The sequence below is a fragment of the Mesoplodon mirus genome, assembly GCF_964341445.2.
Source record: "Mesoplodon mirus genome assembly, chromosome: 20".
Lineage (NCBI taxonomy): Eukaryota > Metazoa > Chordata > Mammalia > Artiodactyla > Ziphiidae > Mesoplodon > Mesoplodon mirus.
This window is the reverse complement of record NC_138996.1, coordinates 8,630,859-8,647,804: the sequence shown is the minus strand read 5'-3', so window position 1 is coordinate 8,647,804 and position 16,946 is coordinate 8,630,859. Positions and strand designations below refer to the sequence as shown.

Genomic DNA, 16,946 nt, shown 5'->3' with positions numbered 1-16,946 from the left:
ATACAATAGAATCATATCCAGCTGATAAATCAAGTAGGTGAAAATGTATGTGCTGCCAGTACCCTGATCTTGGATTCCAAATATCATTTTCCACTAAAAGGAACCAGGACTCCTTGGAGAAAAGGCTGATTCCAGGACGGTGGCATAGAAAGTGTGAGATAATCTTGGAACACTTTGTTGCCAGAATGTTACCAGAATATAAGGAAGGGCTCAAAGAATGATGGGGCCACATCAAATGGACACAGGAGTCAACTTGAAGTGGCTTTCACTGGCCATTTGAGATAATTTAAGTATCAAAATTAATAAAAGTAGGGCCTCCCTGGTGGCGCAGTGGTTGAGAGTCCGCCTGCCGATGCAGGGGATACGGGTTCGTGCCCCGGTCTGGGAGGATCCCATATGCCGCGGAGCGGCTGGGCCCGTGAGCCATGGCCGCTGGGCCTGCGCGTCCGGAGCCTGTGCTCCGCAACGGGGGAGGCCGCGACAGTGAGAGGCCCGCATACCGCAAAAAAAAAAAAAAAAAAAAAAAAAAAAAAAAAAAAATTAATAAAAGTAATAACACTGGATTACAACTCATTGAATAAAATAAGAATCCAAAGGTTTATACTAATATAAACAAAACAAATACATAAATAAATGGTGGAGAAGGGAAAGCTCTTCTTTACAGTAGAATGCCAGCTAAAAAACCAAGTTCTTTACAGTAGAATACCAACTGTAAGGAACGATAGAGTTAGAGCATCATCAAAGGGGACTCCCCTGGTGGTCCAGTGGTTAAGACTTCGCCTTCCAGTGCAGGGGGTGGGAGTTCGATCCCTGGTCGGGGAGTTAAGATCCCACATGCCTCGGGCCAAAAAACCAAAACATAAAATGGAAGCAATATTGTAACAAATTCTATAAAGACTTAAAAAAAATGGTCCACATCAAAAAATCTTTAAAAACAAAACAAAACAAAAAATCATGAAAAGATGGGAAACAAATTGATGAACAGTCAGATATTTACACAAATTACACCTTAATCACAAAGGGAAAATAGTAACTTTACAAGTGGAGAAATCTGGCAGAAATCACCTTAACCAAGTGATTGAAGTTAAAGGCACCAGTAATGGGTAGGATAAAATGACATCACGGCCCTCCCCCACAAGATGTCTTGATGTGCCATCAAGATATGACATCATGTCAAGAAAACCCATACTGAGGTACATTCTGCAAAAGGGCTGGCAGGTACTGTTTCAAAAGGTCCAGGAAGACAAAGAAAGGCCAAGGAATTTTTCCAGATTGGAGTAGACTAAAGAGATAGGACAATGAAATGTAAGTATGATCCTGGCTAGATCCTGAACTGGGGAAAACAGCCATAAAGGACATGACCAGAACATCTGAGGAATTGCGGCATGGACTGCGAATCGAGTAACAGTTGTGAATCAGTGTTAAATCTCCTGATATTAATAATTAGACTGGGGCTATGTAAAAGAAGGTCCTACTCTTGGCAAATACACACTGAGGTAAATTGGGGTAAGAGGAAGACCGTCTCTAACATACTCTGAAATGGTTCAGATAAGTAATATGTAGCAGCACTATTCACAATAGCTAAGACATGGAGCAACCTAAAGGTCCATTGACAGTTGAATGGATAAAGAAGATGTGGTACATATATACAACGGAATATTACTCAGCCATTAAAAAAGAACAAAATAATGCCATTTGCAGCAACATTGTTGGGCCTAGAGATTATCATACTAAATGAAGTAAATCAGAAAGAGAAGGACAAATACCATATGTATCACATATATGTGGAATCTAAAATATGATACAAATGAACCTATCTGTGAAACAGAAACAGACTCAAGGACATAGAGACTGGCAGTTGCTAAGGGGGATGGGTTTGAGGGAGGGTTGGAATGGGAGATGGGGATTAGCAGATGTAAACTAGTATATATAGGATAGATAAACAACAAAGTCCTTCTGTATAGCACAGGGAACTGTATTCAATATCCTATGATAAACCATAATGGAAAAGAAAATAAAAAAGAATGTATATATATGTATAACTCAGTCACTTTGCTGTACAGCAGAAATTAACACAACATTGTAAATCAACTATACTTCAATTAAAAAAAAAAGAAAAGTGGGCTTCCCTGGTGGCGCAGCGGTTGAGAGTCCACCTGCTGATGCAGGGGACACGGGTTCGTGCCCCGGTCCGGGAAGATCCCACATGCCGCGGAGCGGCTGGGCCCGTGAGCCATGGCCACTGAGCCTGTGCATCCGGAGCCTGTACTCCGCAACGGGAGAGGCCACAACAGTGAGAGGCCCGCGTACCGCAAAAAAAAAAAAAAAAAAAGAAAAGAAAAGTAATATGTAGGTGGGTAGAAAGATAAAGCAAAAGGGGTGAAATATCGATAATTGGTGAATCTGGCTCATGGGTGTACAGGAGTTCCTTCTACTCTTCTTACAGGTTTTCTGCAAGTTTGAAATTATATCAAAATTAATATATATGCTGACATGGAACAGTGATAAAGGGAAGGTACACAGCCATGCATATGTTATGCTGCTTTAAGACAATATCCCCGGGACTTCCCTGGCGGTCCAGTGGGTGAGACTTCGCCTTCCAATGCAGGGGGAGAGGGTTTGATCCCTGGTCGGGGAGGTAAGATCCCACATACCTCGCAGCTAAAACACTAAACCGTTAGAAAAACAGAAGCAGTATTGTAACAAATTCAATGACTTTAAAAATGGTCCCCATCAAAAAAATTTAAAAAAAAAGAAAAAGACAGTATCCCCTGTTCTCCCTACAAAGGACATAAAAGAAATACTGATGTGTTGGCTCTTGGGGGACAAACTGGGAATTAAGACCTGGAGAGAGAATTTTTTTACTTTTAATTTTGTTTGTTACTGTTTGAATTTTTCTTTCCCTCTGGTAAAAGATGTTCAAGACGTGATTTTACTTCCTTTTCTTTTTCCAGTTAAAATTCAAACGCCCCTGCAAAAGGTCCCACTCACAGAAAAGGGCATGAAGCTGGAGGCAGAGGCCCAGGGGAGAGAGGAGCTGGGTAAGATGTCTTCAGACAGAGAGAGGCCCCAGCCCGAGTCAGGAAGTGGGTGGAGAGATGGAGATCCGCTTTACCTATTGGGAGATCTGGCCCCCCGGAGCCCCCCCCCCCGCAGTCTCCTGCAGAAAGGAGAAGTTGGGACGGGGCAGGCAGGTGGGACAAACACCCTTGACCAGGGGAAGTGCTGACAGCAGCCTGGGCTTGGGGTGGATTGGGGTCTGACAGTTGAATTGCAACACAGTGCAGGCCTTTAATTAAAGTTCCCACCTCTGTGGCCCTGTGGCCTTCCGCCTGCTCCCTCTGGAGTTGCCCGGCCTTTCCCTTTTCTCTCTGTTCCTCATTCCTGGCTCAGGCGGCTCAGTGGTGAGTCCTCCTTCCCCATGTGGTTGGCTCAGCCGGGTCTGGAGCTGCTGACCCGGGCCCTTCCCGGAGTGTACACTTGGTCATTTCCAGCTTCTGACTTCTCAGAAGGAGAAATCCAGCCCAAGCCAGCAGGCTGGCCACACCTTAACAGTTCTCTAGAAATGGTAGCTGCCACGAAGTTGCATGAACATGGGCCAAACTGAGTAACTGCAATGACTGCATCAGTGCTGGCCGGGGGGCTGGGCCTGGAGCGGGGGAAGGGTGGACGGCAAGGGGCCCCAAGGGAGGGCAAACTTTGGGGTGATGGAGATGTTCTACGGGGTGATTCTCATGAGAGCTATTGAGCTACACGCAGCTGTAAAATAACTCCTTAAATTGTACACTTAAAATTGGTACATTTTATAGTATGTACATGGTATCTCTATAAACCTAATTTTTTTTAATGACCAGAAGTAAGTAGAAAGATTATCTATGTGTTTAAGTGATCTGACATCCTCTGGTAATAAAATGAATAGGGTCTACAATTTTTCCTCCTAAGAACCATCCCTCCGGGTCCTGCCATTTTTTGCCCACTTCACAGACCCACCCACCAGATCAGTGTGAATTAAACCAGACTGGCAGGTAGCAGTAGCAGAGAGGGGAAAATTTTTATTATTTAGGACCCAAAATGGTCTGTCGGTGTTTCTGTCTTCTAAGGGGAGGCAGAATTCCTATCGAATCACTGCAGTTAGGGAACTTAGAGGGTAGTGGCTCTGCAGGGACCGAGAGAGAAATTAGAGTGTAGATGTCCCCTGGTTCAGCCCAGGACTTTTGTCATGAAGGGGAGGCCTCCGGGGGGTGACGGAGCGTCTGGAGGAGGTGATGGCAGCCTGAGGGCAGCAGCTGGAGAGTGGGTGGGCCCGGAAAGGACAGGCTTGGGGCCTCAGCCTAAAGCGTTGGGATCTGAATCTAGTTTAGAAGCCGTGCAGGCTGCCTGAGGGCCCCTGGCTGTGCTCTGTTGGGGACCTAACTGAGGACGGGGCTGTGGCCGAGAAGAGTGGGCTGCTCTGCCCGAGATGTCAGAGGGATCTGGCTCTTTGTCCACAAGCAGGAGGCCTGGAGCTGGGCGGCCAGGGCAGGTGGGAGGTGGAGGTGGGGGAAGCTGGGCCAGGTGGTGGGAATGGAAACTGCTCAAGAGAAGCTGTCTGAGGCCTATTTCAAATCGCCTGTGGTGCTGGGATGTAAATGTCTCCATCTCTGCAAACCTTTGGCAAAGTCTGCAAATACGAGTCCTGCGAATGATGCTTTGGGTGAATTCGAGCTGAAGGGCTGTCTTCCAGGTCTGGGCAGAGAACTGGATCCACAAACCCAGGGGGGCAAAAGGATTTAATTTAAATCCTGATGGGGTTTCTCAGGTGGTGCAGTGGTTAAGAACCCTCCTGCCAATGCAGGGGACACAGGTTCGAGCCCTGGTCCGGGAAGATCCCACATGCCACGGAGCAACTAAGCCCGTGCGCCACAACTACTGAGCCCGCGTGCCACAACTACTGAAGCCCGCGCGCCTAGAGCCTGTGCTCCGCGACAAGAGAAGCCACCGCAATGAGAAGCCCGCGCACCACAACGAAGAGTAGCCCCCGCTCGCTGCAAGTAGAGAAAGCCGCGCACAGCAACAAAGACACAACGCAGGCATAAATAAATAAATACACAATTCTGTTAAAAAAAATTGAAGTCTTTTTTTAAAGATTAGTGATAATGGCTCTTAAGGACTAGAAGAGAGTGTGGTGACAAAATCGCTGGCTGTGGTGGAGAGGAAGACCGATTTAGAAAGGACAGTCAAGAATTCAGCAAAAGCAGGAGCTCAAAATCAGAGGAGGCTGCGAAGCACACTATCTTTTAACACCACCACCTCTTACATCAAATTCCTGGAGAGACGTGAAAGGTGAATGGACACAGGGCCTTTCACCGTTAAGTGGGGGCCTGCTGGAGCCCACTTCACTTGAATCACAAAGGACGAGGATCTCAGCTGAATTCTGGATTATTGCATTTAAAAACTAACAGTATTAGGACTTCCCCGGTGGCGCAGTGGTTAAGAATCCGCCTGCCAACGCAGGGGACATGAGTTCGAGCCCTGGTCCAGGAAGATCCCACATGCCACCGAGCAACTAAGCCCGTGCGCCACAACTACTGAGCCTGCGCTCTAGAGCCCGCAAGCCACAACTCCTGAGCCTGCACACCCTAGAGCCCATGATCTGCAACAAAAGGAGCCACCACAATGAGAAGCCCATGCACCTCAATGAAGAGTAGAGACCCCACTTGCCACAGCTTGTAGAAGGGTGACTGAGGACATGGGAAGAGACGTGACCCAAGGTATTCGGTTCACCTAGCAAGCTGGGTGCGTGCGAATGTTTCAGGACTGCAAGCGGTACTGATTGTTTTGGGCACTGACCCACGCATGTCCTTGGTATAATCGGGAACATAAGGAAATAAGGAGGTGCACTGATTAGATGTTCAAGGAAGGCACAGCCTGCACTAAACAGAACCCTTTGTATTAGATAAGGTTATAAGTAAAGTACATCTAGCTCTTAAAATGTGCTTTTGATTACAAAAAGTATAATAGATATAAGATAAAGCTTAAAAAAGTACGCCATAGTGGACTGAGGGCTTGGCTGTTTTGCCTGAGCGAGCAACAGCCCTCTGCCACTGTGCTTTAACGCATACATCTCGTGTGTTGGACTCATTTTCGTCCCTGACTGAACAGCTGCAACACAACTAGAGAAAGCCCGTGCTCAGCAATGAAGACCCAATGCAGCCGAAAAAGAAAGACAAAAGAACACAAAAAAGTATTAATAACTACTATTCAAATGGGTGTTAATAAGCACCAAGCTCTGTACTGGGCACTTTATAGATCTTATCTCACTTAAACCATATAACCATGAGGAGTAGGTTTTATTAGCCTCCAATTTATTTTTTTAAATTTTATTGAAGTATAAGTTGATTTACAATGTTGTGTTAATTTCTGCTGTATAACAAAGTGACTCAGCTATACATATATATATTCTTTTTCATATTCTTTTCCATTATGGTTTATCACAGGATATTGAATATAGTTCCCTGTGCTCTACAGGAGGACCTTGTTGTTTATACATTCTCTATATAATAGTTTGCACCTGCTAATCCCAAACTCCCAATCCATCCCTCCCCAACCGCCCTCCCCCTTGGCAACCACCGGTCTGTTCTCTATGTCCGTGAGTCTGTTTCTGTTTCATAGATAAGTCCATTTGTGTCATATTTTAGATTCCACATATAAGTGATATCGTATGGTATTTGTCTTTCTCTGACTTGGTTCATGCAGTATGATCATCTCTAGGTCCATCCATGTTGCTGCAAATGGCATTATTTCATTCTTCTTAATGGCTGAGTAATATTCCATTGTATATATGTACCACATCTTCTTTATCCATTCATCTGTCAGTGGACATTTAGGTTGTTTCTATGTCCTGGCTATCGTGAACAGTGCTGCTATGAACATAGGGATGCATGTATCTTTTCGAATTACGGTTTTCTCCAGGTATATGCCTAGGAGTGGGATTGCTGGGTCATATGGTAACTCTATTTTTAGTTTTTTAGGGAGCCTCCATACTGCTCTCCATAGTGGCTGTATCAATTTACATTCCTACCAACAGTCTAAGAGGGTTCCCTTTTCTCCACATCTTCTCCAGCATTTATTATTTGTAGACTTTTAAATGATTATTAGCCCCCAATTTAGAGATGAGAAAACTAAGGCTCAGTGAGGGCCAGTGAACTGCCTGTTCACAAAGCCAAGAAAACGCAGAGCCAGGATTAGAACCACATCTCTCTGACTCCAGAGACCACTTATAAGCAAATGCTAAAGGGTGCAGTACCACCAAGTCTTTGCCTTGGCCAATTCACCCATTCATTCCGTAAACTCTTATTCAGCACCTGTGATATTCCAAGCACTAGGAATGTAGCAGGGAATAAAATCTCTGCTCCCATGGGGCACAGGTAAGAGCTCAGAACTGAGGTGAGCTAAGAAACATCCTAAGGTATGAGCACACACACCCAGCCCACATCCACGGTTTCCCCACCACCACGGCCAAGGGATGGGCAGCTGTGCTTTAGCAGCTCCTTCCTCTTTAATTCGCATTTACTGGAATAAAAACATGTGCATGTACAAATGAAAGGAGCTTACAAGCTGATTTCCTCCCCCAGCTATCATCCCTCTCAGGACAGGGACTCAGGGCCCCAAATCCCCAGCTTTCCGTGTTTCACCCAAGGTTTGAGGCACGATGGCCGGACTGGCCCAGGGCTCATTCACAGAGGTGGAAGTTAGCTACAGTTTCTTCCCTTCCTCACTGCAGCCGGCTCTGCGCTGAGCCACGTAGGGTCTGGGCTGAAGTTCATTCTCACCATCAGTCTCCACCAGCCCATTCCCACCTCCCACTGTCTCCCCTAGAAGAAAGGCGGGATTTCTTTATGTCCTCCAACTGAACAAGTTTTCCAACTTTTGCGACAAAAGATTTTTTGTTTGTTGAAGGAGCAGGTCCTGACTTGCAGAGCTCTCTCCCTGCAGGGCTGGGATAAAACAAACTCAGAAGGATAGTGAAAGAGTTGCTGAAATCACTGAACCAGAGCTGACTCTGGGGCTGGGGGACTGGGGAAATCCTCCCTCTGCCAAGTGGTCTGTTTTATTGCTTTCTTATCTTTTAAGCTGGCTTCTCTTACTATGACTCAGCTCCCAGATTGCTCAGAAAACAATCCTTTTCTCACTCAAGGGAGCTCAGTGCTGTTTTGTTCTCAAAGATCGAGCAAGAGGATAGTTATTTTTGACTTACCCTGTGAAGAAGACTTTTATTTTAAAATAACCCCATTGGAAACGTTACCCTTATCACCAACACCATACCGCCTCTACAGCAGAACAAATTAGCACTGGACTTTGTATTGCCTTGTCCCCAACTCTCATCACTTGGGGACCCTCAGTGAGTCGTACGCCTCCAGTAAGATTCTAGGTGCCTCTAATGAGAGTTGGATACCCTAGACCAGCAGTACCCAGGGCTGTGCGGGGCACTCATGCTGCTCAGTGTTTCTGGATCACCCTAAATAGCACATTCAGCCTCAAAACAGGAAGGAAAAGGAAGACTTTTCTGCTGCATCTGAAAATATTTTTTGTAAAAAATCTGCTCAGTCATCTCTAGAACAGGATAAAGACCAGACGTAGGCAGTGGATGCGTCTTACTTGGAGGGAAAAAGGGACTTAACATGATAAGCATCTCAGGACATGATAAAACCCAGAGATTCCTTCCTGTGCCATCATTAATTTTTTTTTAAATCCAGTAATATGTGACTTATCAGAGAGATTTATATTCAGTTGGAAACCAAGCTATTTTTAGCTGAGCAAATGAGAATTCTTAAATTATAGTGGTGCAGAGTGAACCTTTGGCATATCTCTGGATGTCTCACTAAGTTTCTCAGGGACAGTGATTTTCAGTGGTGACAGCATTAAAAAGAAACCTTTTGTGATGTGAAACAGGAAACACACTCTAGAGAGGGGCCAGCACCTGTAGAACTCGGTAAAATTTTATTTATGAAAATAAATTTATTTTAAAAATTGATGTATTAAGGAGACTCTTAGGACTTCCCTGGTGGCACAGTGGTTAAGAATCCGCCTGCCAATGCAGGGGACACAGGGTCGAGCCCTGGTCTGGGAAGATCCCACATGCCGCAGAGCAACTAAGCCCGTGCGCCACAACTACTGGGCCTACGTTCTAGAGCCCGCGAGCCACAACTACTGAGCCCACGTGCCAAAACTACTGAGCCCGCGTGCCACAACTACTGAAGCCCGCGTGCCTAGAGCCCATGCTCCACAACAAGAGAAGCCATTGCAATGAGAAGCCCGCGCACCACAACAAAGAGCAGCCCCCACTCGCCGCAACTAGAGAAAGCCCGCGCGCAGCAACGAAGACCCAACGCAGCCAAAAATTAAAAAAAAAAAGAGAGAGAGACACTTAGACTGCACTTAGAATATGTCAGGCACTATTCTCAGTGTTTTACAACTGTTTACTCATGTTCTTTTCTCTTCCTGCTTTGAGGCCCAGCGTGCTGTTTAGCAGAAGCAATAGGATAAGTGGAGAAACTCTGAGCATCCTGGCGTGGCTAGGGCAGCCCTCGGCACACCGACCCGTCTGCTTGGGTTGACGTCTGCTCCTAAGAGTAAACTTCAGCCTCAGGCTCTGTCCAGGCAGGAGCGTCCTCTGTGTCAGGCACGGCTCTTACCATCTTATCACCTGTCCTTCACAACACCCCTGCCCTCCCAGCCCTCCTGTCTCTGACTTGTGTGCCCTCTTACCTCCTGCTGCTTTTAGGCTGAACCAGATGAAACTGCTAATCTTCGTTGCTGATGTTTCAACTGGTTTTGTTTTATTTAAAGAATGATAATTTCATGCAATTCACCCTTATATTGCCTCCCTTTAAAAAAAAATTGAGGTGTAGTTGATTTACAATATAATTAGTTTCAAGTGTACAACATAGTGATTCAAAATTTTTTATAGAATATACTCCACTTATAGTTATTAGAAAATATTGGCTCTATTCCCTGTGCTGTACAATGTATCCTTGTAGCTTATTTATTTAATACGTTGTAGTTTGTACCTCTTAATTCCCTACCCCTATCGTGCCCCTCCCCCTTTCTGTCTCCACACTGGTAGCCCCTAGTTTGTTCTCTATATCTGTGAGTTTGTTTCTTTTTGTTATATTCACTAGTTTGTTGTATTTTTTACATTCCACATATAAGTGATACCACACAGTGTTTGTCTTTCTCTGTCTGACTTATTTCACTTAGCATAATACCCTCCAAGCCCATCCATTAATACTGCCTACATTTTAAAGAAGAAAAATGGCTGCTTAGAATGGTCTAAGTATCAATAACTTGCCCTAAATTCTCAGAGGTTCTCAATAGCAGTACCCGGATTCAAAATCCAGTTTGCTCCCTTCTGAACTTACTAGTATGCTACTTTTAAGAGTGTGCACCCAAGAACCAGCTGCTGGGGTTTAAGCATCAGATCATCATCCTCTTATAAGGCTGTGACTTTGGGATAAAGATTTTTTGCTCTGTGCGTCAGTTTTCTCATCTGTAAAATGGGGATAATAATAATGCAGTATTGTCCAATTTGTAGGATGGTCTTGACAATTGGATGAGGAAATCCAAGTACAGAATTTAGACAGTGTCAGGCACTCAGTAAGCACTCTATAAAGTGAGCTATTATCTTCAGGTTGCCCTTAATACTTTTTTTCCTGCTTGAGTAAATATACCAACACACAGAGGCCTCTCCTTTGTCTGCTAATATGAGGGCCTCGAACTGAGAAAGTCAATAGTAAAAACCTAATTATGATGCCAAGTAGGTAGGAGATGACCGATTAACAGCTGTTCTCACAATTTCCAGACGACACTGGGGCTGAACCTGCAGTTCTGTGTTACGCTACTGGATTCTTTCCCTTGTTCTTTATTTTTTTAAAGGAGGAAACGGGGCTGTCACTCCTCCTAGGGACGACAGGTGTGACTTATCATTCTCGATATGAGCCAAGGAGCCTCCAGACAGGGCAGGGAGCGCAGCCCGGGAACAGGAGGCCCAGGGCAATTCGTGTAAACCGGCCCTAAACCAGTCCTAGCAGGGGCCGGGAAATTCCCCCAGTTCAAAGTCTAGGAAGCGTGTCAGGCTGACCCCAGGGGTGCCAGGTGAGGAAATCCTCATCTTCCCTGTCCCAGAAGCCGCTCAGGTCGAAGTCGCTAAGTCTAAAGAGGACTCTGGCGTTTCTTAGGGCTGGTCAACGGACGGAGCGGGGCGGGGCCTGGGCCGCGCAGTCCCTTTAAGGCCTCAGCCCACGTGCTCCATGACGTCAGAGTAGGAAGTGTTTGAGGAAGTGGCGCTCGGCTGGTGGGTTTGAGATTCCCGCATTTTAATGTCGTCTGGGTGGCGCCCGCGCCCCGCCGCCAGGTGAGTCCCTCGGGCGGGCGCCCCCGGTGTCACCTGTCCGGCGGGCTCCCACCCCTCCTCTCCGGGGCTCGCGGGGACGCCCGTGACGGGTTCTGAGTCGGGGGTTCCTGGGCGGGGGGAGCTGGGAGGCCCCGGAGCCCGGCCCCGGCGGGGTGGTGCCGGGTGGCGGCCGTGAGGCGGGGGCCCGGGACGGGGCGGTGATTCGTCCGCGCCGCGGTGACGCAGGGACCGCGGGGAGCTGGGAGGGGAGGCGCCCCGGCCAGCGGTCAGGGCACCCGGGCGGGGTCCCGGCTGGGGATCCCCTTGCAGGTCCTGGGCAGTGGGGCGCCCCGTCCTTTGAGGGACTCTCCTCCCTGCTGCTTCCATACAGCTTGGGGAGGGGGGGTCGGTGGAGGGGCTGCGAAAGGCCGGAGTTGGCTACCAAAACCAAAACCAAACCAAACAACCTGGTTTATGTACGAGGTGAAAACCACTTCCGATTTTTCTCCTTTCACATGGAAGGGCTGTAGTATCTCTTGTCCATCTCCTTGCGTTCCATTCTTCCTTAACCTTCGCTTTTTGTCCCCCACCGCCAAATTGCTTACAGAGTTAGCAGGACATCAGTATGAGCTGGTCACCTTCCCTGCCAACCCAGACATGCGGGGCCTGGGAAATGAAAGAACGGCTTGGGACAGGGGGATTTGGGAACGTCATCCGATGGCACAATCAGGTAGGCCCGGTGCCACTGGGAAGAGCTGGGGGCGGCGGGGTTGGGGGCAGGCTCCCCCCTCACTGCCTCTGCCCGACCCTGGGCTCCCTGGGTGAACGGGGCTCCCCTTGGCCATGGGCTTCTTGGGAGAGAGTGAGAGAGGGGGCCTCAGGGCCCCTAAGCTGACTCTAGGTTAGTGGTCTCCAAGCTTTAATGACTGTGTCACCTAAATAAATAGTAAAAAAAAAAAAAAAAAAAAAAAAAGTTTAAGCTTTCAGCTTCAGTTATATATATTGAAAATTCTATATCTATGCTAACCTTAGACTAACACCTACTAATACATTGTGTAGTAATATATTACATGTTATGAAACATGCAAAAATAGAAAAATCTACAGTGTGAAAATAATAAAATATTTTTAAATGTTTGAAAAGTTAATTTAAAAAATATTTTAAGTACTTACCAATTGTGATGTCTTCCCAGTATTGTTTGCAATACTTCACAGCACGAATTATACAGAGACACACGAAAGTGAGAATTATCGTTAAGGATGGTGGGTGAACATCCGTATTTCAAATAATTTTTATAGTTCTGAATTCTTTGGACCGATTTCTTTTTAGCTCTGCTAGATCCTGATTGTTTTGTTTTAAACGTCTTCACTGGAGTATGATCGCTTCACAATTGTGTGTTAGTTTCTGCTGGATAACAAAGTGATCCTCATTGTTTTTATTCCTTATGTGTCTGACGTGAGTTTCTCACCCCACAAGCGTTAGGTCTTCCATATTACTGTTTGTTTGTACTGGTGTTACATGCACTGAAATTCTCCACAGCAGTGTCTTTAAGCCATTCGTCCATTTTATGAGAGTTATTTTGTTAAAATCGGATAATACCATCCATAATTCTACCAAAGTGGGGCACACGGAAACTGCAGCACATCCTCCATCCCCTGCCTGTGGAATGCCCATCTTCCTTGGGATCCCTCGTGTGTCAGAAGCGGCACATGACCTGACAGATGATCTGAGGACGGTGCTGTACGGTTAATATCAGGAACGCTTCATTCGGTGTTTATTTTTTGGATTCCAGTCTTGGGAAACCCCTACATATACCCAATTTGGAGACCACTGCTTGAGGGAACCCCCTCTCACCAAATAGATAATACTAGTTTCTTGACCCAAAATTCAGACACCCCAGAGCCCCTGAGGGAAGAAGGCTCCTGCTTTTTAATCAAGGGCCACGAGCATCTTTTTGGACTCAAGAGATGGAAAATTTCGTACCGCTTCCCAGGAGCCTGGCTGCAGCCAGCAGGGAGGGTCATCCAGGCCCCCGGCCAGCCACACAGAGGGCCATCTCAGACAGCCACCCTCCTGTATCAACTGGAAGACATTTTAGGTCCTGCCCTGAACCCTGTCAGCTCTGAGTGGATGAAGCAGCCCCTGGAGGAATGTGAGAGCCAGAGCTGGAGGGCAGAGGACAGTCCTGCAGCTGGTAATTCTCACACTCACCCAGGAGACGCCAATTCCAGCAAACCCTGTGGCTGGGACGGGGTTGGGGGAGGGGGGCAGGGGGTGCAGCCAGGGGCCTGGCATCAGGAAAGGAGAGTCAGATCCTTCCACAGCCCCACGCAGACCTGGGCCGGGCTGCTCCCAGACAGGCCAGGGCTTCTGGAGTCTTGACTACAGCACGTGTCCCGCTGCAGCTGAACTGGAGACATCTTGGTTTCCTGCGGGAAGAGTTCTATCAGGATGTGCCGAGTGTCTGCCACCTCTCACCCCAAGTGGCCTCCATCTGCTCTCTGGGCTTGGGATACGCTTGTCAGACGGAGTTTGTTTCTGGCTTTACAGCTGCGAGCCCAAGAGTGTGCGTGTGTGTGCGTGTGTGTGTGTGTGTGGACTTGTTTTCTAGAATTACTGCTTTCCAGTTTCTTCTCCTGTTCAGAAACCTTACTTTTTAGAAAGCCAAAGGCAGAGCTCTCGTTCTCCCGTTTGCGGCCCCTCCACCCCCTGCCTTTCCCCCGTCGGCTCCCGGCTGAGCCCTGTGTGGGACGAGCCCCTCCCTCCTGGACATCTTTGTGTGCATTCTGCCCCTGCCTCCAGGACCCCGTGTAGACCACCTCCCACGGAGCCGGCAGGACCCCTCGTCCCACGGGAGCTGGTTCTCACTGAGCCCTTCACCCTCGCTCGTTTGGGCGGCCTCACGCGCTGCGTGGTTTTCTGCCTAGGAGTGTTCTCATCAGCCTGGGCACTGCCTGGCTTTGGGCTTCTTTCACTCCCCCCCCCCCAGAGACTCTCTTCGTGTTACACGTGTGTTAGGTGCACAGGGTCGTCCACTCCTGGCTAAAGGCCTTTCTGGAGAAGGGAAGGAGCCGCTCATCAAGTGTTATAAATGTAAGCTCCCAGCTGTGATCACTGCGACCCAGGAGAGGGGCCCGGTGCAGTGAGACCTTGTCCCGGAGGCCGGGGCCCGTCAGGGGGTCTGGAAGGCTGCCCCAAGGAAGCAGCGCTGGACAGGAGACCTGAGGGTTGGTGGAAGCTAGCCGGGCAGAGAAGGCGGGAGGAGGATTCCAGGCCCAGGGCGCGGCCTGTTCAGAGCCCCTGCTGGAGGGTTGGGAGGGGTAGGTCATGGCAGGTGGATGTGAGCGGAAGGGCTGCTGCAGGGAGCCCCGCTTGGGCTGCAGGAACACATGGCGGGGCCCAGGCAGTGCTGGGCTGGGAAGTCAGCTGTCCGAATAAACTCCCCTACGCCTGCAGCGGGACGGCTCCCACCGCGGCTTGTTTCTTGCCGCTGGCGGCTTAACCTCCTTTCTCACCGAATTCCTGAATATTAGCAGTCAGCTCTCGGGATCCGGTACTGGGCCCCCACTGGCAGTGCCCCGTCTGTTGGGGAGACCAGTTAAGTAAGAGGTTTCCGGAGCAGTCCAGGTGCGACATTGGACTGGGCTGATGGTGGTGGACGTCAGGGGAAGTGGGCAGATTTAAGAGCTTTTCAGGGTGACATTGGCAGGACACGGGTGGAGTGGACGGTGAGGCGCTGGGGGAGAGGTGTCCAGCGTTCCCAGGTGTGTCGTGAGTCCTGGCTCCGTCCAGGAAGCACTCCAGGTCCTCCGGGCGTTCCCCCCTGGGGGAAGTCCCTGGGCTGCTCTGGGTGCTTAGGGGAGGGTCTTTAATCGGTGTTCAGAATCGGAACACGAGTGTGTTCTCGGGGTGGGGACACCCCTGCTTTCAGAACCTCTGGAGGAGAGCAGCTGGGATAGGGAGGTGGTTACTTAACTCCAGTTGGGCAGAGTAATTGCTTATATTCGACATGACAACTGTGTACGTTTTTCTCATATGCCATGTACCTTGTCTACAAGAGAGAATATTTGTCCTTCGTCACAGGAGAAGCATAAAGGAGCCTAAGCCTTGGTGTGCTCAGTCAGATGAGTCAGACTAATGATCAGACCCATCATTTTTTTTTCAGTATTTTTAAAATTAATTAATTAATTAATTTTAAGTTTTGGCTGCGTTGGGTCTTCGTTGCTGCACGCGGGCTTTCTCTAGTTGTGGTGAGTGGGGGCTACTCTTCGTTGCGGTGCACGGGCTTCTCATTGCGGTGGCTTCTCTTGTTGCGGAGCATGGGCTCTAAGCACGCGGGCTTCAGTACTTGTGGCACGTGGGCTCAGTAGTTGTGGCGCAAGGGCTTAGTTGCTCCGCGGCATGTGGGATCTTCCCGGGCCAGGGCTCGAACCCGTGTCCCCTGCACTGGCAGGCGAATTCTTCACCACTGTGCCATGAGGGGAGTCCAGACCCATCATTTATTGAGGACGTCCTGTATGCCAGCACGAGCGAGGTGTTTCACGTGCATTATCTCCAGTCTGCTCAGCCACCCTAAATGGACGTACTGTTGTCTTTCCTCCCTTTTTATAACTGAGGAAACTGCAGCCTAGAGAAGTCAACCCCTTACTCAGAGAGGCTAAGCTAGTAAGTAAAGGAGCGGGAATCTTCTGAACCTACATCTGTTTGAATCCCAGCCTCATGCCTCCTCCACTGGCTTGTGGCTTCTCCAAGGTGGGGATCCAAGGTCAGGGACACCCCGGAACAGGTTCAGTTGAAGCACTAAAGGAAAAACACCCCTTTGGATGACAGACTATATAAGTCTTCCTTGCTAAGCAGAGAACCCTAAAGTGAATCTTTCCCACGGAGGAAAGGCAGTGCAACAAATGACCCGACCCGTGTGCGTGAGTTTTTTGGTTCTCTTACCAAGCATGGGCCTTGACAATCCTTGCTGTGTGGATACTTCCTTAAATCTTCAGCCCAAGGGTCAGTACTTTCTAGATGGGCTGATATTTTCAATAAGGTGTTTGTCAAACACGAAGAAGAAGCAGAGGCGGGGACCTCCGTGACCTCAGCTGCAGCCCCCTTCGGGAGCGAGGGGGGAGAAAACTCAGGACTCGCAGTCGCACAGCCTGAGCTTCAGGGCTCTGGGCCACAGCCTCCCACACGGATTTGAAAGAAGCTGAGATATCGATCCCCTCTGCTCTCAGCTTGTCTGGGCCAGACGTGGCGCTGCTACGCCCTGGAAGCCTCCGGTCACGTCCCAGGGTACCTCACAGATACCACATACTTACTCTGTGTGCTGTGATGGGAAAGGCTGGGAGTTGCTGCCCTGGTCCCCGAGGACACGCCGGTTATCCCTCTAGAAATGGCGCTAGCTCTACTTGTCCCCTCACTGGATGACACTGAGCTCACTTTAGCCTGTCTGTGTGTCTTCAGGCCTTAAACACTTTGAGCACGGGCCTGAGGCCGTCAGGGAAAAAAGGAGGTGACCCTGACATACTGTGCTCTAGTCAAGGGGATAAAGTGAATCCTCAGGAACGTATCGAGTGTAAAT

At 48.6% G+C, this 16,946-nt stretch overlaps 1 protein-coding gene across 2 annotated transcripts in view; it reads left to right on the top strand.

Annotated features, from left to right (window-relative positions):
* Nucleotides 1–11,305: 11,305 nt before the first annotated feature.
* The window catches only part of IKBKB (inhibitor of nuclear factor kappa B kinase subunit beta), a 47,265-nt gene continuing 41,624 nt past the window's right edge, over nucleotides 11,306–16,946 (top strand). For both annotated transcript variants that reach the window (XM_082608721.1, XM_082608720.1), the window contains exons 1-2: nucleotides 11,306–11,392; nucleotides 11,979–12,101. In XM_082608721.1, coding sequence (XP_082464847.1) covers nucleotides 11,997–12,101 — 105 coding nt within the window. In that variant the 5' untranslated portion in view covers nucleotides 11,306–11,392; nucleotides 11,979–11,996. The remainder of the gene's footprint in view (nucleotides 11,393–11,978; nucleotides 12,102–16,946) is intronic.